The 24,888-nt window shown below is 35.3% G+C and overlaps 1 protein-coding gene across 1 annotated transcript; it reads right to left on the reverse strand.

Moving 5' to 3' along the window:
• Window positions 1-12,947: 12,947 nt before the first annotated feature.
• LOC146739453 (agrin-like) lies at window positions 12,948-15,749 on the reverse strand. Its single transcript, XM_085502797.1, has 6 exons — window positions 15,671-15,749; window positions 15,237-15,402; window positions 14,858-14,977; window positions 14,432-14,626; window positions 13,916-14,128; window positions 12,948-13,701 (listed from the first exon to the last, which is right to left on the reverse strand). Exons 1-6 carry the CDS (start codon window positions 15,740-15,742, stop codon window positions 13,529-13,531), a joined length of 939 nt encoding a protein of 312 aa, XP_085358923.1. The 5' UTR covers window positions 15,743-15,749; the 3' UTR covers window positions 12,948-13,528.
• Between the last annotated feature and the right edge of the window lie 9,139 nt (window positions 15,750-24,888).

Raw genomic sequence — 24,888 nt, forward strand, 5'->3', positions numbered from 1 at the left:
GTTTTCGAGCGAAAACCATTTCGTTCTCTACTAGCCCTATAGCAGAGGGTTTTCGGTCGAAAAACATTTCATTCTCTCATGGCCCTATAGCAAAAGGTTTTCGAGCGAAAACCATTTCATGCTCTCATGGCCCTATAGCAGAGGATTTTCGGTCGAAAAACATTTCATTTTCTACTGGCCCTATAGCAGAGGGTTTTTTGGTCGAAAAACAATTCATTCTCTACCGGCCCTATAGCAGAGGGGTTTCGATCGAAAACCATTTCTTTCTCTCATGGCCCTGTAGCAGAGGGGTTTCGATCGAAAACCATTTCGTTCTCTACTGGCCCTATAGCAGAGGGTTTTCGGTCGAAAAACATTTCATTCTCTCATGGCCCTATAGCAAAAGGTTTTCGAGCGAAAACCATTTCATGCTCTCATGGCCCTATAGCAGAGGATTTTCGGTCGAAAAACATTTCATTTTCTACTGGCCCTATAGCAGAGGGTTTTTGGTTGAAAAACATTTCATTCTCTAATGGCCCTATAGCAGAGGGATTTCGATCGAAAAACATTTCATTTTCTACTGGCCCTATAGCAGAGGGTTTTCGATAAAAAAACATTTCATTCTCTACTGGCCCTATAGCAGAAGGTTTTCGAGCGAAAAACATTTCATTCTCTACTGGCCCTGTAGCAGAGGGTTTTCGATCAAAACATTTCATTCTCTACTGGCCCTATAGCAGAGGGTTTTCGATCGAAACAAATTTCATTCTCTCATGGCCCTATAGCAGAGGGTTTTCGATCGAAAAACATTTCATTCTCTACTGGCCCTATAGCAGAGGGTTTTCGGTCGAAAAACATTTCATTCTCTAATGGCCCTATAGCAGAGGGTTTTCGGTCGAAAAACATTTCATTCTCTAATGGCCCTATAGCAGAGGGTTTTCTGTCGAAAAACATTTCATTCTCTACTGGCCCTATAGATCGAAAACCATTTCTTTCTCTACACAGAGGCTTTTCTGTCTAGCTATAACTCTGACTAGACATGTATAAGTAAAAATGAATGTATATAAAAAATGAGCAAGAGATAATTTCAAAATATGCTGGGTGCATTGTAATCTCAATTTTAGGGTCAATATTTTTTAGTACTGGCAGTCTAATTAATATTATCCTTTGTCGATCAATAATAGTTAGGTTATATTTTCACATTATAAGTATGCTCTCAATGGAATTTGGCAAAGACTGATAAAAAGCCGCCTATTTTCAAGAATGTTTTGTGCTCATGAAGAAATCAATTAATGTATAGTACTAGATTGTATATTTCAAGTCATATTTTCACTTTTTTGTGGTAGAGCACAATAAGAATAATATGGCGAAAACACAGTATAATGGGCAAACGTGTATTATTACAGAAAAAAAACAATAAACCTAAACTTTCTTTCTGACAATTCTATTAAAATCAATCAGTGTTTTCTATTTCTTTACATATCCATACTAGTAGCAAAATCATTATAGAACAATATGTATATTTCGCTTAAAAAAGTGGACAACTGTAAGAATATGTCACGAGAATTAAGAAAATAGAAAATGCACAAAACCCAAAATAGATGCACAGGTGTTAGGAAAAATTTTCGGTTAAAACAGTAAATTACGCTGTATTCATCCCCACAGATAATACCCTTTGAACACTAGATTATGGAGCATTATTCCAAGAAATTTATTTGGTCAAAACACTAAATTACACTGTATTCAGCCCCATGGATAATACCGTTCAAACATTAGATTATGGAGCATTATTCCAGGTAATTTATCTTGTCAAAACACTAAATTACACTTTATTCACCCCCACAGATAATCTCGTTTAAATATTAGATTATGGAGCATTATTCCAGGTAATTTATTTGGTCAAAACACTAAATTAAACTGTATTCATCCCCACAGATAATATCGTTTAAACATTAGATTATGGAGCATTATTCCAGGTAATTTATTTGGTCAAAACTCTAAATTAAACTGTATTCTTCCCCACAGATAATACCGTTCAAACACTAGATTATGGGGCATTATTCCAGGTAATTTATTTGGTCAAAACACTAAATTAAACTGTATTCATCCCCACAGATAATACCGTTCAAACACTAGATTATGGGGCATTATTTCAGAAAATTTATTTGGTCAAAACACTTAATTACACTTTATTCACCCCCCACAAATAATACCGTTCAAACACTAGATTTTGCGGCATTATTTCAGAAATTTTATAGTCTGTCATTTTGGCGTAACGAGTTGAAGTGCACATTCCAAAATATAAGGGGCAATTTTGAATAGCTCTTACAAGTTATTGTAATATTTATGGCAGCCTGTGACTTAAATAAGTGTAAATCATCAATCAACTTTTTTTTATTTTCGGTTTTTTGAAAAATCACCAGCCTGACTGGTTCAATATTTATTTGTTTATTTGTCTTTTTATATATTTTTTTTAACTTAATTGCTGGATTGTGTTGATACCTCTTAACAACTCACAAGTTAGTATAGCCTGTATATAAGTCTGGTCTGTTCAGCTTGTACCAGCACTTTAAATAAAAAGTGTAATAACAATTTACAAATAATGTATGTTTATGTAGTTCATTTGTGTGGGGGGGGGGTGTACCACATAATGTTATGTTATGTGAATATTGTTAATTCTGTTTCGTGATGGCCCCTTGTTTTTAAAAATAAACTGATCGAACAATATGATTACTGATTACAAAATCTGTTATTCAATCTATTGTTCGTATAAAAAGCTTAAATAAACTTTTGTCAAGCTGGTCAGGTCGTATCATGTAACAGTTGTGCAATGAAGCATTTAGCCACTTATTAATAAATTTAGCCTTTGAATTGATATGAAAAGCCCTGCTTATCAGAACAGTTTAACATTTTGTAAGCCAGAATCTATCTCCAAGCTGTACGTTTATAATATTTATAGACTGGATGCATCTTTTGCTACCGAAGTCGTGCAGCAGATGCGCCCGAGTTTGCAAGGATGTGCAAGCCGCACGGCCGAGGGTAGTAAAACTTGTATCTGGTCCACAAAGGTTTATTCGTATGCCTTATATGTGTAATTACAATGTCACCATGATATGACCTTCAATACACGACGTAATTTAAAATGACACAAATCCTGTATCAGCCTCTGGAATACCTCAAAGTATGAACGAAGACAGTACAACTGGAGTATCGGCCAATGCGCAGTGTACTGTCTGAGTGCATACTTTGGAGTTTTCTCGTATTAACCTTATTATTATACATGTTTTCCTTCCGTGGGAATGCCAAAATTCAAAATAGAACAAAATCAGCAACTTGTTTGTGTTGAGTCCGGTCAAACTCTTTTGGTTTGGCAGCCATGTTTGTTTTTATTATTAGAGGACACTTATGGGCATAATCATTCCATGTTTGGAATTTATATTTCATATATATATATATATATATATATGATATGATGAAAATACCTCGTAAAATACCGCAAAAGTACTGCACGCTACAACTTATGGCGTTACGGTGACAGATGTATAATAATAAGGAATAATCGTATTTATCCATTTGCACTTGACATATAAAAATTACAAATTTGGTTAAATTGGCCCAATCGACTATTCACATTAATTTGTTGAGCTATAATAAAAAAATAATGTAACTGAGAACGAAATGGAGAAGCAGTGTTCTGCATTTTTGTTCAGGGTAGAATTTTCATTACGCCACTTTCTAAATTTTAGCATTTTAGCCGAATACCGATGCAAAATACTGACATTTTGCTCACGTAGTAGATACCGTCAACCAAATTCTGATGTATACGTAATTTGTTTTTTCGATTGGTCACTTTATTTTTTATGAGAAAAAGTGGGCGGTAAGGGTTTACGAATAACTATTTTATTACTGACATTATAAAGCACAAAAAGCGTTCAAGCTATAACTATAATTAATTCGTAATGAAAACGGGCTTGTGTAATTCATGATGTCGAAAACGAATAATGTCTGAAAATCTACTTAGCATTTTGGCTGTCTGGAGAAGGACAGGGGTCTGAAACCGCATCCGACCACTGGCAGGAAAATTCCTTCTTTGCAAATTATACTGCTGAAGATTCATGGTTTTCATTCTAATGTGGCGGTGCGAGTGTAGTAACATTTGTGGACTGAAAAATATACTTTATAGATTTTAACATGGTCTACTCGCTCCTTTGTAGGGTGGTCAGCGCAATTAGCACATTTACAAGTGAACAGGATGGCCACAATGTAGATTTATAAGTTTTACTTTCAGACTATTAACTAGTCTGAGATTTGGATGAAGTCTTAATTGCTACACAACTCACATTGCCGGCGAGTTCACAAATAAACTCCCATTCACGGGTTGGATTATGTGGTTTTATAAACTTATTAAACCACAAGGATGAAGTCGGGTGAATGTACTAAGTTTTGTCACATTCTCCGTGCATTAAATTGAGTTATATATACAGTTTGAACTGGTTGGTATATTTATTTTTAAATCGTAATTATGCTTACTACGACACGAGGTGTATTTGGGTGAAGTCTTACTTGCTATATAATTCACATTGCCGGCGAATTCACAAATAAACCCCCATTCACGGGTCGGATTATGTGGTTTTCTAAACTTATTAAACCACAAGGATGAAGACAGGTGAATGTACTAAGTTTTGTCACATTCACCGCGCAGTAAATTGAGTTGTATATACAGTTTGAACTGGTTGGTATATTTATTTTTAAATCGTAATTATGCTTACTACGACATGAGGTGTATTTGGATGAAGTCTTATTTGCTAAAGAATCCACATTGCCGGCAAATTCACAAATAAACTCCCATTCACGGGTTGGATTATGTGGTTTTATAAACTTATTAAACCACAAGGATGAAGTCAGGTGAATGTACTAAGTTTTGTCTCATTCACCATACAGTAAATTGAGTTGCATATACAGTTTGAACTGGTTAGTATATTTATTTTTAAATCGTAATTATGCTTACTACGACATGAGGTGTATTTGGATGAAGTCTTATTTGCTATAGAATTCACAAATAAACTCCCATTCACGGGTTGGATTATATGGTTTTATAAACTTATTAAACCACAAGGATGAAGTCGGGTGAATGTACTAAGTTTTGTCACATTCACCGTGCAGTAAATTGAGTTGTATATACAGTTTGAACTGGTTGGTATATTTATTTTTAAATCGTAATTATGCTTACTACGACACGAGGTGTATTTGGATGAAGTCTTATTTGCTATAGAATTCACATTGCCGGCGAATTCACAAATAAACTCCCATTCACGGGTTGGATTATGTGGTTTTAGAAACTTATTAAACCACAAGGATGAAGTCGGGTGAATGTACTAAGTTTTGTCACATTCACCGTGCAGTAAATTGAGTTGTATATACAGTTTGAACTGGTTGGTGTATTTGGTTTAACATTAGAATTCTGGTTGTTTCAACGCAAGAGTATATGTGACTTAAGTATCACATTATATGTTAGACATAAACACTATCTCCATCAAGATTATCAATAAGATGAATGTGTTCCAAAAGTTGTCCTTCACTCTCCTCATGTCCGTCGGACAAATAGGATAATTGACCAACATCGATTGATTGGAAAACTAGGCTGTATTGAGATATTCCCCGTAAAGTCATTTGGTAGTTGAAGGATGACATGCTACTTCATTGTCAAAGTTGGTGAATCACTGTGAAGATACCCACCGAAATAATACCATCTTCACCCATTCGGATAAGTTGAGGTGAATTAAGTACTCTGTGCTGTGATCATTGTGGCATCAGCTCCGCGTCATTGAAAATTGAAGCTGTGCTCGCCTCGCTTATTTTGTGGCATCATCGTGGCCTCAGATTCGCAGTCTCATGGTATCAACATGGTATCAGCTTCAAAGTATTGTGACATGAGTAAAATGACATTTTACTAAAAAGATATCTTGTTGAATTATTTTAGTGTTGCGAGTATTGGGCACCAAAAACTTTGTGAATTACATTACAATCGGCAAGGTGACGAGTGTCGTAATGACTGCAAGGCAAATTGTGATAAATTTAAATCACACGATGAAATCGTCGTTCATATACAACAAAATTTGCCATATACGAAATGAAACTGTTCTTGTTATAAAATTACCTTTTTTCGCTCATTTTATTTTCTGGTAAGAGAACCGATCCCATGGCCGGACTACTAATACACAACACACGTACGCCGCCTGGTGCGTCGGCGTTGTCGCCAGTCATCTTGATACAAAGTTCTAAAACAAGTGCGTACATTTCCAACTATGATTGGATGGTTGTGATGGCTTCGGTCTGGTAAAATTTGACATCCAATTTTCAAAATTAAGTCACGATCAGTGACCTGAGCTCGATCTATACGTACTTTAAAAGTATTCTCACAAATAATATTTTCAAATAAAACCACATGCCCTGTAAAAAATCGAATAGCGCTTTACATGCAGAAATAATTTATTGGTCTTCAGAAAAAAACGTGTCCATTTAGTTGTAGCCGTAAATATTTGGTGACCAGCCGATGAACAATTTTAAAATCATGATTCACACGGAAGTCCTTCGATACTGAAAATCGTTGACCTCAGTCTGGTTTACCTTATTTACTAACTTGCAAAACTGATTTGTATCTCAGCCCTGTTTTTTTTTCTTTTTTTTTTTGAACTGAGGTCAAATCCCATTCGTTTGTTAAAATATGCCGATGTTTTTCAGTGAATAATTGTGAAGCCTGTCACAGCACAAAAAACTAAGTTAATCAACGCCGGAGATTGGATGGTACGGCGACCCTTCAATTTGCATCAACTATGCTTTGTTACAACATCATTGATTGGCTGAGAGTCACCTGATCGGGGCACGACCTGGGTTACAGAACCAAAGTTCCTTTGCGAGAGAACCACACCCACATTTTCATCCATTTTTAGCGCGGAAGTTGCCAACAAATGTCGAAAAACTCGTGAATTTTATAGATTCGAATAAAATAAAGCTAACGATTGGTAAGACTGGTAAATAATATATCCCCCGATGCTATTCGATTTTTTTTTATTTCAAGGTGAGAAATGGATAGTTGAAATTCCATCGACTTCAAGGCGACTGTTCCACCTCGATAACTCTACGCACTGTTGTAGTTTCGCGAGGTAAAAAAAAATATATAATAAATAGTATTTGTTCATTATTTGGTTTTACAGCCCGCAAATTACGGGACATGATCCCGGTGAATTGCTATAAATAAATGCTGATTGTGTTGAATGACGGACGTCGGGACCGTTTGGAGAAACCAACGGGGATCGATATTCCAAACAAATTATTGGAACACAGTCGGTGGACCTTTCAAACAAATGAAATTATCAACGAAAGACGAGATTTGTCTAGATATTTACGAACAAATATATACCAAATATATGCAAAATTGACAAATACACAAAGAGGTGTAATATTAGGTTTTATTTTAGCCTTTATTTAATATTTTATTTCACTCAGTCCATGCGTGGGAGTTCTATTTAGCGTCATTGTCCTTCGGCTTGTCTTTTCCTTTGGGGAAAACAACAATAAATCGAATTTACGACATCAGTGGACCAAATCTGTCAAGAACACCAAGAAATATTGGGATGGACCTTCTCCTTATAACGTTATCTGCAGTGCCAATTTTACACCCGAATCATTTATCAGTACAATTTTATTTTTTGCGATCTTGCAGTTGTAGGTATTCGTCCTACCGGAAATAGAACACGCGATCTATCGGATGCAAACAAATTTACATTTTAGAGTGCAAATTTTCTAACATTACCGATACATTGTTTAGGTGGAGTTTAATAAAAATAACAACGTTAAGATTTTCGGTCACGATGTACAAACATGTGCCTGTGCCTGAACCGGGTGCCTGAATCGTCATGGTCATTTTGGGGAGGTACACGGTCACCCACATCGCATACTTTTCTCGCAGGTTCAAACCTGTATGGGCCACTTTGTCCCTGGCACTCTAAAACAAAATCGTGACATCTCTCCTTGTCATCATATTCCTCGATCTCACTCTCATCAGACGATGATAAGATAGATTCCGTGTCGCTTTCCGAGCACTGCATGCGTATAGCGGTCATTGTGAAACGATGACAAGTTCTCCGTGACGTCACAAATCACCCTTGTATGCTAATTAGGTACTCTAGCTGAAGCCTCGTTCTGAGTCGGCCAAGAAATTTGACGTGGATGTGTCCTTATCCAGAACATTATTATTGATCGTTTATTTAATTTATGTACATTTTTCACTTGATTTTTTTCATAATGTTGTTTATAAATAAGTTTTGCACACAAAAAAAGTCAATTGTCCCAATTCAGTTACACTTTAAGTAATTTACTAGATGCAATCGGTTTTGTTCAAATTTTGAGGCAACATGGTACAATGGTTATCTTATTGGATTGGCAATCACACACCTGTTGCTGCTGGTAACTAAGAGATAGTCTTTCTCGCATACTCGTTCATTCAATATTTATCAAATAGATCTTAACCGCCTGTTCTTCGTCAAAGACTTTGGGCTAATCCATGGTTAAAATGCAAAACTACCACCGATCGATCAAGGCCATCCACTCTAATTCGCCGAACCAAATCATTTGAAACTCACACCAGTTCAGTTTTAGACAAGAGTAATGTTACTAGTAATAGCATCCAATTACAAAATAGTACGATAGTATCTAGTCCGGTCTGTACCGCTAAGCTCAGACATAATGCTGTTTCACCGGGAGTTTGGTAAATATAAACATTGTTAATTCTTAATTTGATATCCCATACTACAGAAAACTGTATTGTACTTGCAATGTATAACTTAATTAATCGACTAAAAAGTACCGTCGTCAATATTACATCAGTTTTGGGTTCTCGACATTTCTGTACGCCATGTGTTAACCCTCTGCATTTCGTTTGTGTTCTTTCATTTTTTTTAAATGGCTGTCTTTTAAACAACACCCTCTATTGACAATTGTCGATTTTTAGAACTATGATAAGAATAGTTCATTAGTGTAATAATGTAATAGTTCAGTCAATGTAATAGGTACATATTTTTCGGTAATATGTATTTAATTGAGTATAATTATACTATTGATTTACAGTAAAGTGGTACAATGATGATAATGAACGATGATATTAACACATCAAGCAGCTGATCAGACACCATATATTACACTCTTGTACGAGAGCCATCCAGAGTTTATTTCCTTGCGCAGTATCCAGCTGTAAGTAAAACCAAAAACATCTTCCATCATTATTTGTTAAATAAATCAACAACTATATTTAAGTAATCCCGGACATTGTATATGAGAGAACCTCATGTTGTTTATGGGAATACCGCTATGTTGTATATAGAAATTGTCTTGTGGTTAAAGAAGTGTATACCTGGGCGCTGTTAATGGGGCACCCAACTTTGTAAACATGGACTACCAGGGTTTGTAAACCTGGGCGTTGTTAATGGGGTACCCCCACTTTGTATGCCCTAACATTCTTGTTGGGATACATCCACGTTGAATATTAAAATGCCTAGACATGTATTTATTGGAGTAACTGCATGTTATTGCCCTACGTTCTATATGGCAGTACCGGCACACAGTAGACGGCTTTTTAGACTCTCTGACTCAAAACGGCGGCATACATTACGACATTTAAACCGTCACGGTGCCTGTTTCATTGGAGTGAATCCTGAGTACTGCCACTTAGTTCGTGCACCTCGCCTTGCTTAAAACAGCTATTTATGAATTATTATAACCCATATATCATATGAATATATATTAAAACAGTTATTCAGATACTGATAGATTACTTACGAATTTCACAAATGAAATACTTTGTATCAGTGCAACAGGAATCATCCATTTTGAAACTAGGATTAGTTTTTGGTCTTTCCCTGTAAATATGATTGATATATTGATATTACTATGACTCTGAAATCCTCATGAATCTGACATTTTTGAAAATATAATTTTTTCACTTCATAAATATATCTATTTTCAAGATTTACTGTTTGTTAATATAGCCACAATACAATACTGATTCTAACTATTCCAACAAACGACATTCATTCATTCATTCATTCATTCATTCACTCACTCACTCATTAATTCATTCAAAGAAAAATTGTTCACCATTCCGTTTCATTAAAACAAAACAAAATAAAAATGATATACCAAAGTTGGCAGCAGTCTTGATCGTTTCCCTTTGCTGTGCACGCTTTAGCCTGTTTATTGTTTGGCCGGGTGTGCCATGCATTTTGTGGTACATCCACTTTATTTCTATTCAACCACACAAATGAGCCTTCCTCCTCTTCGTCGTGACATCCTATCCAGTAACCTTTTCCTTTGGGATTCGACAAACCCGGCGACTGCTGTATAATCTCCCGAATTGTGTTACGCACTTTACGGGCACCTAGATTTGCTAAGCCAGCGACATGTCCTCTCGGAGCTAAGATGGTTTTGCAATATGTGTCTGCATCATGCCAGTCACAAGAGTCGCCTAAAACGATCTTATACAAATTATCCCCAATACATATCTCATCTATGGAGCGAATGCAAATATATACAGTCTTTATTATCCATGTATTTATCAGACCACACTAGAACGGTTTAGTTTGCGAGAACTCGTCCTTATTGTATTCCTAAGTGAATCTTATCGTATCCACGGCCACTTGAATAAATGCAATATTATGTATAATACATACCCTCTTCGGTGGCTCCCTCCTCCGTGACTGTAGGTTCTTCCGTTTCACAACAAAGCCTAATCTTGTAGTTCATACATGGAGACACGTTATCGCCATGGAAACAGATTAGCCCATCGGGTAAATCGCAGTATACAGTCTGCCCGGTTTCATAGGATAGCGTAAAAGGTTCAACTACTGTGCGACACTCAATGGCGGTCGGGACCTCACATATGTCGTGTAGGATACGAAGGTCCGGGAGGAATTCGAATTCGCCAACTTCATCGACGATCACGCCACCATTTTCATCGTCGATCCATTGAATCCAATTTCCGCAGACTTACAATAGCATGAACATGATTATTCATTGATGAATATGTTAATTCAGTGCAGACACGTACTCCGGTCAATCTTGGCAGCAGTCAATAATTATAATAGTATAATACATTTGCTTTGCAGTCGGTCAAAATAAAATAAAACTGATTCTGGCACTTTTGTGAAATCGGCATAAGTACACAAATATATAAAGAATATGTAATTAAAATTCGAGAACAAATAAATATCTCACCATTTTCAGCATTCACCCAATGAAGATAATAAAATATAATATCAAACATAAATTACTTATCAAAATTGGAACGAATGGTTAATGTGGAACTAAAAAAAATAATTCTTCATTCTAAATAAAATTACGCATTCGTCTGTGGATTATGACAAAATAGAAAGTACTTCTAAGTACTCAACTTACCTGAAATACACCTGAAATAACCAAAAATAAATGCAAAATCCAGCTGAATTCCTTCTTGCCCATTCTGACAAATTATCGCAAATCAGTCTGTAACGCATGTTATAGTCACCAACGCGTGTTATATACCGTTTTCCGTTCATTGTCTATTTCTTGAGAATTAAGTAGTCATGGACATATGTTATCGTGTTTCTATTCAAGTTATAATAAGCTACTCTATCTGCAACAAGAAGCTTTTATCGAAGAAAGCAATATATCTGGCAGTTTTACATTGGTCATCAGAACTGTATTAATTAAGTCCAAATAGTTTAACCGATATTGTATACGTGCATGTAAGATTCGTTACTTGTCACGAATACTTATAGAGAGCTAATTACTGATATTAAACAAATTAAAGTCTGTTTTGAATTTTCTGATACCCGCATATTGTAGAAAATATTATGCAAGGAACAGGTATGAACAGTTGTTTATTATTTGGATGCCTGGCTAAAATACCGCAACGTGTCATAACGGAACTTTCAAGGCCGCGGTCTGCTTCGTTGATTGATTTTTTTTTTTGTTATCAGTTCAACTACTTTGTTCAAACACGTAGGCGACGGTGTGAATGGGAGTATTACTACTGTCAGTTAATAAAAATACGAAAACCACTTTGTTTTAATTAGGTATTTTGTTTCGGGATTGTTGATTTCCACTCTTCGTCGAGTTGTAATAAACATTGTACATTGCTTGTGATACTATGGATTGAAATCTTAGCTACTTATTATGCTACATGCAGAAGGCCTGCAGATACAGTGATATGACGTTTGGCGGAAGGTTTGTACATTTGTCCGCTACCATAGTTAATTTGCTCCTTGGGTTCGGATTATTCCCTTTAAAACTTTCACACTATGTTTTATTCACTTGTATTCAGCAGGTTAGTAATCACGTGATTAAGACTACTCAAATATTTATACATCATGGTTTGAAAACAAACACGCTATAACAAAACCTGAATGTTTTTTTATTACCGTCAAAACCCATCACTTACATAGTGTGACAGATTCCAATTCTAATAGATACAAGCTCCGGAAAATATTCAAGAATGTAACCCCCTCACCAACTGAATAACTAAACTGTAGATAATTTCATTTTAAAACATATACAATCAAATTTAATATGTTCTGTATTGTTGGAGCTCCAAAATCGACGTTTAAATATAAAAAAGCAAAAGCAGAAATGTAATGGATCCATGCGCCCACAAACCTGCATCTAGTTTGATGAATTACAAGATATTGAATGCTGAAAACCAACCCTGTCGGCTGCTTCTGATGTTATGTGACAATCGCCACATTCCCAAATAGCATTTATCTTAAACAGTGTCCATAACCATACATTGTTAGCTGGCAAAACAAATGCAACAGTACTGGTAAATTGTTAACGTGAACACTAATGTTTACCAACCCGCACATGTAGAGTACGCTTTGTGAAACATATCCAATTGCCAGTAATAACTTATTTGATTAATAAATAAATAAATAATCAATCAATTATTTTTTCAAACGCAATTTCACCTTGGTCGGCTTTATTGAAGATACGTTAAACATAAAATTACAATTGTAATTTTCAAAGAATAAATTTGCTTAACAAATTACTAAACTTGTATTTATTCAGTATTTTCGCATTAGTTAGATATTTATCTTATAACACTCAGTCAAAAACAAATGATAGTCACCCAGTTTCTAATATTGACTGGTAGAGTTAAATAAAGAAATAAACGTGTAATGGCAGTTTAAAAAGTTAACTGCTATTTTGTAATTCATGTGTTTTTCGATTAAATTGAATGCGTTGTAGATTCAGTAAATTATTACATGTGTTGAGTTTAAACTTGATTTTCACATAATCTTTGTATTGAGTGGTTCTATTTAATGTGTTAAATATTAAATTATGAATATTCCGGATCGGTCGATCGTTGAGATGTGGTATCCAATGGCATTGTCAAAATTCACTCGTAAAACTACTCCTAAATAACTGCATTGCTATATAAAGGGCAATCAATAGTTTCTGCAAGTGAATATTCACAGCCAAGAAGATGGAAAACCCCGTGGCAGAGATATTACAATACTGCAAATCAGTCCAAGCATTTTTGTTTGCATTTCCACTTGCTCCAGAACCTGTTTCTATTTCCTCCACACCCCGAGTAGATAAAAGGTTCACACGTTCCCGTTGATTGGTCGAAATACCATCGTAATAGCATTGCTCTACAGTGACCTGAATGTGACGAACCTGTACATCGATTCTTATCTGTGAAATACAAAAAGAACATACAAGTTACATATTATACTCGTGAAGTTTTGGTGCGCCGTGTAACAGTACGGCATGAAAGAAAAAAATTAAGGATATACTTTAAGAACAATATTATGCAGATGGAAATACTGTGGCTGTGCACTTCCGTATTATATGTCGGATACTTCTCATTAATCAAAGGGAAACTGTAAATATATTTATATATGCATACCATGCTGACACTTGTGCATATGCTGTACATATATATTTTGTCTGTTTTTACAGGCGGTTACACGCATTGAGCATTCGTTTCGATAAGTATTACCGTCAGAGCCACACACTGGTATATACCCTTTATAACACATGGAAGGACAGACGCATCTACCCCATTTGCATTGCGCATAAAATCCGCATCTCATCGACGCACATGGATCGGAATTTTGTCCTAAAAATAAATTTAAATTAGTTAATCTAACGCAATCAGTCACTAAATTTAAATCTGGCCACACTGCCTAAAATACTATAAATAATTATCAGGTATTTATTCCCACAAACATACAGTGACTGGGCGTTAGAAAAATGTGTATCCGCTCCAGACTATCATATCCCGTTGTCTTACTTGTATATCTGGAATTTTTGTTTTATTATTTCCTGACCGCCTCGTTTTTTTTTTCGGTTACTATATATACCCAATCATAATGCAAATGCTATGGCCTGCCTGACAGCTTATATGCAAACTTAAATTTACCGGCACAATCCAGAACGCTACCATCATTGTCGATAAATTTTGCTATACATCCCCCACAGTAATCAACTTCACATCGTGCGTATGGATATCGCTCGCACTGAGTGACTTCGCAAGGGTTCGTCGGACATTGTACAGACTTAGTACCATCTGGGCAAATGAACGTGTCCTGGGGAATGGCATCTTTCGTGTATGTCGCTGTAATATGTAAAAATACAAAGTTAGGTTTATATATGATTTAACGAGAACACGCACATCGAAGTACTGTGGTTTTAGGACGTACGTATTATATGCAATATGCCGAATTATTATTCAAAGAAATATATATTTGCATACCATGCTGACACTTGTTCATATGTTGTACATGTATATCCTGCTGGGTTTTGCAAGCGGTTACACGCATTGAGCATTCGTTTCGGTAAGTATTACCGTCAGAGCCACACACTGGTATATACCCTTTATAACACACGAATGGACAGACGCATCTCCCGCGTTTGCACTGTGCATAAAATCCGCATCTTATTGACGCACATGGATCATCATTTTGTTCTGAAAATGAATAAATTGGTGAATTTAAGAAATCGGTCATGGGGTATATTTCTACAGACATAATAATATGGTTGGGCGTTATATTTGGGAAAAATATCTATTCGTTCCAAACCCCGTTTTTCCATGCAAAAATAATATATCAAACTAGCTGTATATCTTTATTTTTATTTTTTTTACTTGTTTATGTTTGTTCTGGATAGTATATATATATAAGGAATTATAATGCAGCTGTTAAAGCCTGCCAGCGCATAATAGTTACCACAGCAGTCCAATACGCTACCATCATTGTCGATGAATGTTGCCTTACACCTCCCACAGTAATCAACTTCACATCGTGCGTATGGGTATCGCTCGCATTGAGTGACTTCGCATGGGTTCGTTAGACATTGTACAGACTTGGTACCGTCGGGGCAGATAAACGTGTCCTGGAAATGAACATTTGATGAGCACTGTACAAGTATGAAAGTAATTAAACAATATACAAATACACGGGTGAGAGAGAGAGGGTAATTTAACTGATATATGTCGATTATTTATGACACAGATGTAATTTCCATTTCTATTAACGTCGGTTTGCAATAACATGTATTATAAAAGAAATGTGCGATAACAATGTATATAATCAAAATGGTAATTGTTTGGGTAAAGTACGTTTAAGAAACCTAATTTATGTTCTATAATATGGCTACTCACCACAGCCCTGCATACAATAAAACAACATGCTGCCCCAATCGATATTCTCACTAAAACTGGTAGCGTCCGCATCTTGATTACCCAAAGCTATCCATAAACGTGTATTAATAGAATAGTTGACGTTAAAATGATAATAAATTCCGACACTCCACCTTACTGTACAAACGCGAATGTAAAGCAACGGCGTTGGGTAGTATAAGCACACCATACGATATACCTGTTGTAATAGCTAAAGTAAACATGGCATGTTATTAAAGGTAAATTCGAGTATGTCAGTTACAGTTATGTCACCTCCTGATCAAACACATCCGGGCATGCGATGTTATTCAATTTCCTTTACTCTAAAGATTAAAACTTTTGTTCAGTAGATTTTATAATTACGCGGGCATTTAGTAACTTACATATGATTTGAGATACAGTACAGAAGAGTTGTTGTTGTAATGATGATGTCAAATTATTGCCTCGTTATTTACCAGCATGACGGTAACCTTCTTTTTTTATAAATGCCCGTTTATCAGTAGCATTCACTGTTTTATAATTACTTAATTTATTCATATCATGAAATGAATCAGTGACAATTACATTAAACAGTAAATCAATTAGGCGTATTTTTCCAATGAAATAAATTATTAAGAGAGAGTATAAAAGTTGGGTTACTGCGACATATCCCTTGCAAGTAACACACGTCCAGTGTTTATAACGCTGTAACCCCGGCTTTCGCCATTTATATACTCACATTATATATTATTTTATTGAAAAACACCAAAAAATGTACAAGAGACTGTATGCAAGTGTAAATGGTATATCATCATAAATGTTGTGAATTACCATGAAATTGGAGCTAATCCTAGTTTTGCCGCCCTCTCTGGCAATTCCGTCTTTGGTCTGTGTAAAATAGGGATGTCATGATGGTGCCGGTTTGTAATAAATAAAACAATGTATCATTTCACGTGTGTTTATTAGTTTGTTTATTTTTATATATTTGCAATCAAATATACTATATCATTTGACTATGACAATTGTTTGTGAAAAGGAACTATTTTTGCACCTTTTAACCAACCAGCTAACTAGCAATATTTTTATCGGTAGTTTTTACTACAATACTAAGTAGCAGGTACGGTGTTATAGTCAACCGCTGGTACCCGCCACTGACATAGGAAAGAAGTTTTTGTCATCGGCGAAGACACTGAGATGATCCCTTCCGAGGTTATTGGTCCGCGGCAAATGTCGGACAATATAATAATTATTTATAAGACATCGAGAAACAAGTTTCGAAAAGAATATTCATCAATGTTTAATCTTTTCAGAAATGTAATTATTTTCAAAATAATCAAAAGTTCCTATTTTACTATTTTCTGTACGAGCACCAACTTTATAAAATGGTTTTATTTTATTTGAGAATTAACGCCTAACTATACTACTCATCCTGCTAATCGTAATGTGTCGCGTCATAAATAATTGTTTCCAGTTTGTTTCAGGCAGAAAGTTAATATATATACGAGAATTTTCCGCAACATGTTTTGCCTGAAAGAATCTCCTAAGTAATTATAATGTATATTGATGCTGTAATATGTTGGTGGATGCCATCCTTGCAAAGTTTAGACACCATTGTATTTGAGATGAAAGCATAATGTGAGTTTACAAATTGTGTTAAAATAATACAGGGATATATATATTATAAACTGATTTTTTGCAGGATTACAATTTGAAACCATCAACTATGACTAATTGATACAGTACACCAAATCCATTCTGTAATATGCAGCATATCACGGCGATAAAGTAGTTTGGTTTGGGGTCACCGAGTATTGTTTTTTTATGGATATTGTCACCAGATATTTAATTAGGTTATCCCAACGATAGTAAATCCTGTGTAAATTTGTGAGAAATTCCGTGAGATTCTGTTTAGACGTGGAATCTGCAATACAGTCTGGTTAAGTCTGATCACTCAAGATTATGTGTTAATTACACATCGCACTGTCATGGAGAATCACCCCTCCGTTCAATCTCAATCCAGTGGTAATTGGAAGAAATGGCCCGAAATAAATCAGCGTGTAAACTATCATGTGAAAAATTCACTTATTGAGCTACAGCCCACAGTCACTGGAATGTAGGATATATATTCGTTTGTTTAATTTTGATGTATAATTTTATTGTAAATTTCATTTTTGAGCTTCTCGTCAGTCGTACATATAGACACATCATTAATGCAGTCTAAGAGCAATTTATTTTCCATATTGTTTTACTAGGTGTTTTGTCAATAATACCAAATAATCATGCAAATAAAATGAACTGAACGACAGAATATATAGATATAATGCTGGTCTTTAACGAGGCTGTACGTGAATGTCAAGCGGCTGATGAAAACAAGAATCAGTTATTTTGGAAGAGATCCCCTGCGACAAATAACGATTCAGCTATCTAAAGAGAATGCAGATTATTGGATGACATCCAACTACAAATATATATATATATTTTGGGCAATTGGTTAAAATAAATATTGCCTGCATAGCTGGATTAGTAATACAGGAGCACGAAGTGCGTCGCTCACAACGATGTCACGCAGCTTCACCGCGAGTGGCGCCCTAGGGGATCCAGTATCATCGAGCATTGCAAATTCAAAGTCTGAGAAGCAAGACTATATGTACCTCACGAGTCATTGATTCTTTGCATTCGGAATGTTACAACGACATATTAAAATTCGGATTCAAAGACTGACTGCAGTAATTTTTATTCTAGAAACACAATATTTCAACAATTGTAATGACGTGGCAACACATATAGGCTGACACATACCACATACATGTAAAAAGCGCCCGCTAGAAACGACCATCGTATTCATTCGCCGACTGTCGTATTTAAATTGAACCATAATAATATGCGCACACGTAATAACGAATACGTATACGTAATGTCTGCAGATATAATCCATGCCATGGGAATGCAAGCAAACACCAAATGGAAACGAAAAAGCCAGCGGCAAATATTTGCTTGTAATAAAAATAACAAAGCAAAACAGGTTTACTAGATTTTTTATTACTAACCCTCATCATATAAACTAGTTCTCAAAAAAATAGGTTGACAAACAGGCGACGACGATACAAAACTCGTTGCCCGGAAGAAAAGGGATTCTCTCATGCTAAATTTCCTGCCGCCGACTCTGTAAAGGCATTCCTTTCATTGTGTTGCATCGCCGCTAGGTGGCGCGATTTGTAGCACAGGTGTATCGAGAGACACGTACATTCCTGTGTCATCAATTCATCTGTCATCTTGTCATCTGTAGTCAAGCTTGTAGATGAACCGTTTTTTATGAATATAAATGTGCCAAAAGTTATTTAATATATCATGCCTACGTCACATGGATTCACATGGTCTCGAAGTGGAATTTTAAAAATATAGAGAACGCAGACAATAACGAAAATAATTTCAACCTCAACTGCGTTACTTTGCTGTCTTAGGTTTATTGCGTTTCTAAAATATTAAAATGCCGCGATGTTTATAAATGCGCCTGTATCTATTCTATGTTTTGTTTAATTATTTGTTTGCTCGAATCAAATGTCAACCATGAATCAGTCAATCACATTACATAACACGCCATTGGAAAACAAAAATTTGCAAAAATACGCACATCACAAACCCAGTATGCGTATTATCCGGAATTTACAATAATCATAATTCAAAACCCTTTTTTACCTATTTCACATGGGATTCTATTAAAAACATGATTAATAACTGAAAAGATCTGTTTTTATAATTGAACCAAACGTGATAGTGCGGCCGAAACACTCGCAGTACGGCATGTGCAATTTTACTATGTATTGTAATTTATGTTGAATAATAAATAACACCCACGCAAATAATAAGTTGGAAATTATTTTTTTCCTCAAACATACTTTCTTTCTTGTCTGAAACTTCAATAATATTTAATTATCTAATTAAAAAGAACGAGAAACGTGAGATTGTGCGCATTTTAAAATGAAATATGCTATACAATTCCATACACGACTGCGGTATACATGTCCACGCCTGAGTGGTTTTCATTGTTCTTACAATGTTCGCATCTTGAAAATGTGGCAGATGAGCGCTATAGGCAATCGCACCGTGACGTCATCTTACGTTTCCGCCAACCAGTATGCGAACGGCTGATAATAAATATATTGATAGCCCGTGATCTGAAATGATGTGACAACGTTATCTGAATGTTGTTTTATTAACAAGGACATATACATATATATTTAATATCAGCAATAACAAACAACGTTCTATTTTATCTTCGGACGTAAACGACCGGTTCCTGCAAATCAATCACTGCGAAAGCGCGCAAAACGTAAATGAATGCGACAGTCGATATTGAAGAGTTTTATGCCAACTTAGGCAGTTGTCATTAATGCAATTGAGTACAAATGTATTTGACGTTCACCTGGGTCTAATTTTATTAGTGAATAGAATCGGACATTTGTGAGGTCCATTCCACGTGAGTAGATGATCCAGGTGCGCTGTCTTGGTGATAAATACGTTATAATACAATCATTTATTATCGTTCCAGGTTAGTCAATTGTTCGTAGCTCCACCTATTGTTGTGTTTTTGATCAAGCACCCAATGGTGGATACATATAATCTTTCAAGCGTAGACGATATCATATGTGGCGCTGCACTGCTGGGAGTGGGACACGTGAACTCACTGAAGAGAAGGCTAAATAACGATCAGCTCACTGTACGCCAAGGTATGGCAGCATGGCACTTTAGTACAATACAATACAATACAATTTCACCAGATAAAAGATAAAATACAAAGTAAAAAACGAAAATAGAGATATACATAACTATCTGGCGAGGACAAGAGAGGTAGTTCTAGTAGAACTAATCTAGTCTCTAGCCCTTGTATATTCACTGATAGCAGAAAAAAAATGATAAGGACAGTGAATTCATAAAACATATTAATATATTGTTTAAGAGTACATAATACATAAGGAGAAAAATTATATGAAATATGCTGGTAATAGTGAAATAACAATACTGTAAATTGAATGATAGAGAAATAAAAATAAAATTGATGTTCAATTATTTAAAAGAAATTGTTTTAGGGTAAGCTTGAAGCGATTTCTTGATGTTAATGTTTTAATGGAAATTGGAAGATCATTCAAGTGTTTTACTAAGGAATATGTTAAACTGTTTTTAGTTGAGCTTAGTTTTACTTTTGGAATTTCAAGTTTGTCAGAAATAACTGAACGTGTCAAATAAGAGTGAGAGATTGAGGAGGCATAATGATCCAGAGAACGAGCATAACGATCGCCCTTCAGGTCATAAATAAACATGCACGTTTGGAACTTGCATAATTTATGCACATCAAGAATGCCCAATCTTTTAAGAAGTTGTGAGCTTCTTGCACGGGGATTTGAAAAAGTGGCAAAGCGAATACATTTTTTTCTGTAATTTTAAAATCGGATCTATAATGGTACTGAAAGTGTTGCCCCATATTTCAATACAATAGCTTATGTGTGGAAGAATGAGTGAATTATATAGTAATATTATAAGTGATTTGGGTAGGTAGTGACGCAAATATGAAATGAATCCAATCATTTTACTAATTGTTTAAACAATATTATTTATGTGAGGTCTCCAAGTAAGTGATCTTTCGAGAGTGACACCAAGATATAGCACAGAGGAAGCAAGTTCCAAAGGAGAGTTATCAATATTTAATAAACTTTGCATAGTTGTCTTTTTTTGAGCTGTTTTGAAAACCATAAAATTAGTTTTATCAATATTTATGGTTAATTTATTTGCCTTGCACCATGTGCAAACCTTATTCAATTCTGAATTAAGTAGGCCAATATCAATAGAATCATTGTTAACGGAGTGAAACAGATTTTTGTCGTCAGTAAAAAGCCTAAACTGGAAAATGTTGGATGATTTTACAATATCATTGATATAAATTAAAAACAAAAGTTGTCCAAGGATGGACCCTTGTGGAACCCCACAAGAAATTACTTTATAATCAGAATTACAATTATTTAAATTAACATATTGCTGACGGTCCTCTAAATAAGATTCAAACCAACTCAATATAGACCATCTTATACCATAATAATGTAATTTAGACAATAATATGGTATGGTTAATGGTGTCAAAAGCCTTTCTGAGGTCTAGCAAAATACAAAATGTGATAAAACCGTCATCTATTTGTTTTGAAATCTCAGCAGTAAGGTCAGCTAAAGCTAATTTGGTGCTGTGATGCTTACGGAATCCATATTGGTTTTCATCAAGAATTTCGAATTTTTCTAGAAAAGCACACATCTGTTTATTTACTAAAGATTCAAACAATTTGCAAATAATGGGTAACACTGATATCGGCCTGTAATTACCAACTTCAAATGCACAACCTTTTTTAAATAATGAAGAAACCCGGGCTATTTTTAATTTATCAGGGAATATACCCGTGTACACAGAACAGTTAAAAATATGAGCCAGTGCTTCAGCAATTTGTTCTGCAGCCTACTAGATAAGTTTAGGGAACATATTGTCATAGCCAACTGCTTTATTGGGATATAATTTATCGATCTCTTTTAAAATATTATGAGCACAAACTGGGCGGAAAAATAATGAATGTGTTTGTCTACTATCAAGGTAATCATTGAAGTTGGCACTACAGGCGATTTTAGATGCATAATTTGGACCAACATTAATAAAATACGAATTAAACTTCTCAGCAATAGCCCTATCCTATGTCACAAATTCATCTGGGTTAGTACTCACTCTAATTTTATGTGGAAAACGATCATTACATGACTGATTATTCCGCAGTTCGTTTATAACCTGCCATGTTTTATTTCCAATAACATTTGCCAGCTTGCCAGAAAAGTAAGACTTCTTAGCAATTTTTAACAATTTTGACAAAATATTACGATAAATTTTCTATTGAATGTGAATGTGAGTATTGATTCGTTATGCAACTACACAACGTTAAGGAACGTCCGAAATAATTTAAATAATGCGTACCGACAGAAATATGCGCGTTACTAAACAGTTGTTTAAAGCGGTGGAGTCGTCACCTGCGCATGCATGTGTTGTTATCGTCGCTTGGGACTCAGTTCTCGTGCGTGCGCAGGTGACGACCCTCCCCCGCTTTAAAGTGATCAATTCTTCTAGTTCGAAAACAAAACATACCGAATGTTCTTGAATACCAATGTTTTATCCACGTTATTGGTTATTGAGCGCTTTAATGAATAATCCTTAACATGACGTGTTAGTGACATTATTTGATTATTGTTCGTATCAAGAATTCATTTGTTATATATCTTTTAGTATATGAAATGACAGAGACCAGTGCGTTTGTGACATCTTATATGATACATCTTGAATGATACGATTGTTGCCGGATCAGCTGGGAGACTAGTGGCAGGCTGTCAAGCTAAGGTAACGCGCAACGATGTAATTTAACTCTGGGGACAACATCAAAAGTTCAATGTAGAATAAAAAAACTTAATTCATTTAGCCCCCCCCCCCCCACTGAAACTAAATTGATAAATATTGATCATGGCGTCAGACTACATTCACCATTAACTACTGATAATTGATAATCGGACAGTAGTATGGCATAGCAGTTGGTTGTCTGGTGGGTGTTAAAAGACTTTACAAATGCACATGCTCTAGGTCCATGCCCTGAAATTGACCTCATTTGACGCACATATTTACACTCGGACCAAACCATTTTCTCGTCTTGAATGTGTGTTTTTTTTTCATTTTCTGTTATTTTTGTCCATGATTGGATAGAGAAAAAACGAACTACAAATAATCCAAGATTTTTTTGACTTCATTAAAAAATAAAATCGTTTTCGTAGGATCGTCAATTTTTGAGGTCAACCCCCCCCCCCACCACCCCCAAACTAAAGCAAATAAGTTTTTTTTTATCCGACATCGATCTTTTGACGTCGTCCCTTATTATATGCACTGGATGTCGGGCTCTAGGCTTAGTTTCCAAATATATTTCAAGAGAGAGAGAAAACAACAGAGTTTGAGAGACCACCAAGAAAAAGAGAAGGCCAAAAAAGAAAAAGAAATAGCTGATCTGGAAAAACAAACGCATGAGATGATCCACTAGGGACTTTGGCAGTCAAAAATGCAAGTGGACACAATGCTGAGTACATTAAAAACCACCAAAGAAAAAAATAGATGCTTTGAAAGCTCAGTTAAGATTCCGGAAAAATGTGTTAAAACAAAATCCAGGAAACAGGGATTTATTTGTTTTTTCAAGGAGGGAGGGTGCTCGCAGAGTTGCATTGACGTGGGAAGAGTTATCTGAGCAGGTCAAAGCTCTAGTGGACCATGCCTGCGAGATGCCAACTAGTCAATCGCCGGAAACTGCCTTTCTGGTTGGCAAAAGAATTAATCACAAATTTGAAGAGGATGGAAACATTGTTACATACAAAGGATTAGTTGTATCGCAGGTACCAGCCTTGCTCGATTTGGCACAACTCATGTCATTAATAAACTTAACAGTAATTTTATATGTTGTGTGATAGGATGTAACGTAATGATAATTTTATTTAGTGGGTGAGGGGTGTACGTAACTTAAAAAATGATAATTAAATTGTAATACCATGTTTCTTTGTGAAAAATTATATATTCTATGCATTCCACAAAATTTTAACATACAAAAAATCATGTTTTGCATCAGCATAATTTTAAGTATAATACAAAATATTAGTTCACACTCTGAACTACAGACTACAACATTTAAATGCACTAGTTATCATGTCCATCACATTAAAGTAAGTTTCGTTTATGTTGTTTATCTGCCATGCCATGCTGTGCCAAACTGTGCCTTGCTGTGCCATGCTGTGTTTTAATTAGATTCAGGAATAAATAATCATAACTGTGAACAATATTCTTGTGTTATCAATCCTTGTGTCTATACAATGTTACTAAGTCAAGCCAACATAAAATATAGTAATAAACTGATAAGTATGTTAATGTTCAATAAATAACTGGGCCAGTTAAACAAACAAGCAATGACTAAATACATTTTAAACATTTTTTCAGGTCCCTGGCTTCCCGACTTGATTCAATGCTCTATATGAAGAGGAAAAAATAATAGCCATATATTCCTATCAGTTACAAGAAGACATGAGAAATGGTGATCTGGAGGTATTAGTAGAGTGATATGGTGAGTGTTAAGTTTTATTTCCTCAAAAGAATAATTAAATGACATACTGGTATGA

The sequence above is a fragment of the Saccoglossus kowalevskii genome, chromosome 8 (genome assembly GCF_978046115.1).
Source record: "Saccoglossus kowalevskii chromosome 8, keSacKowa6.1, whole genome shotgun sequence".
Lineage (NCBI taxonomy): Eukaryota > Metazoa > Hemichordata > Enteropneusta > Harrimaniidae > Saccoglossus > Saccoglossus kowalevskii.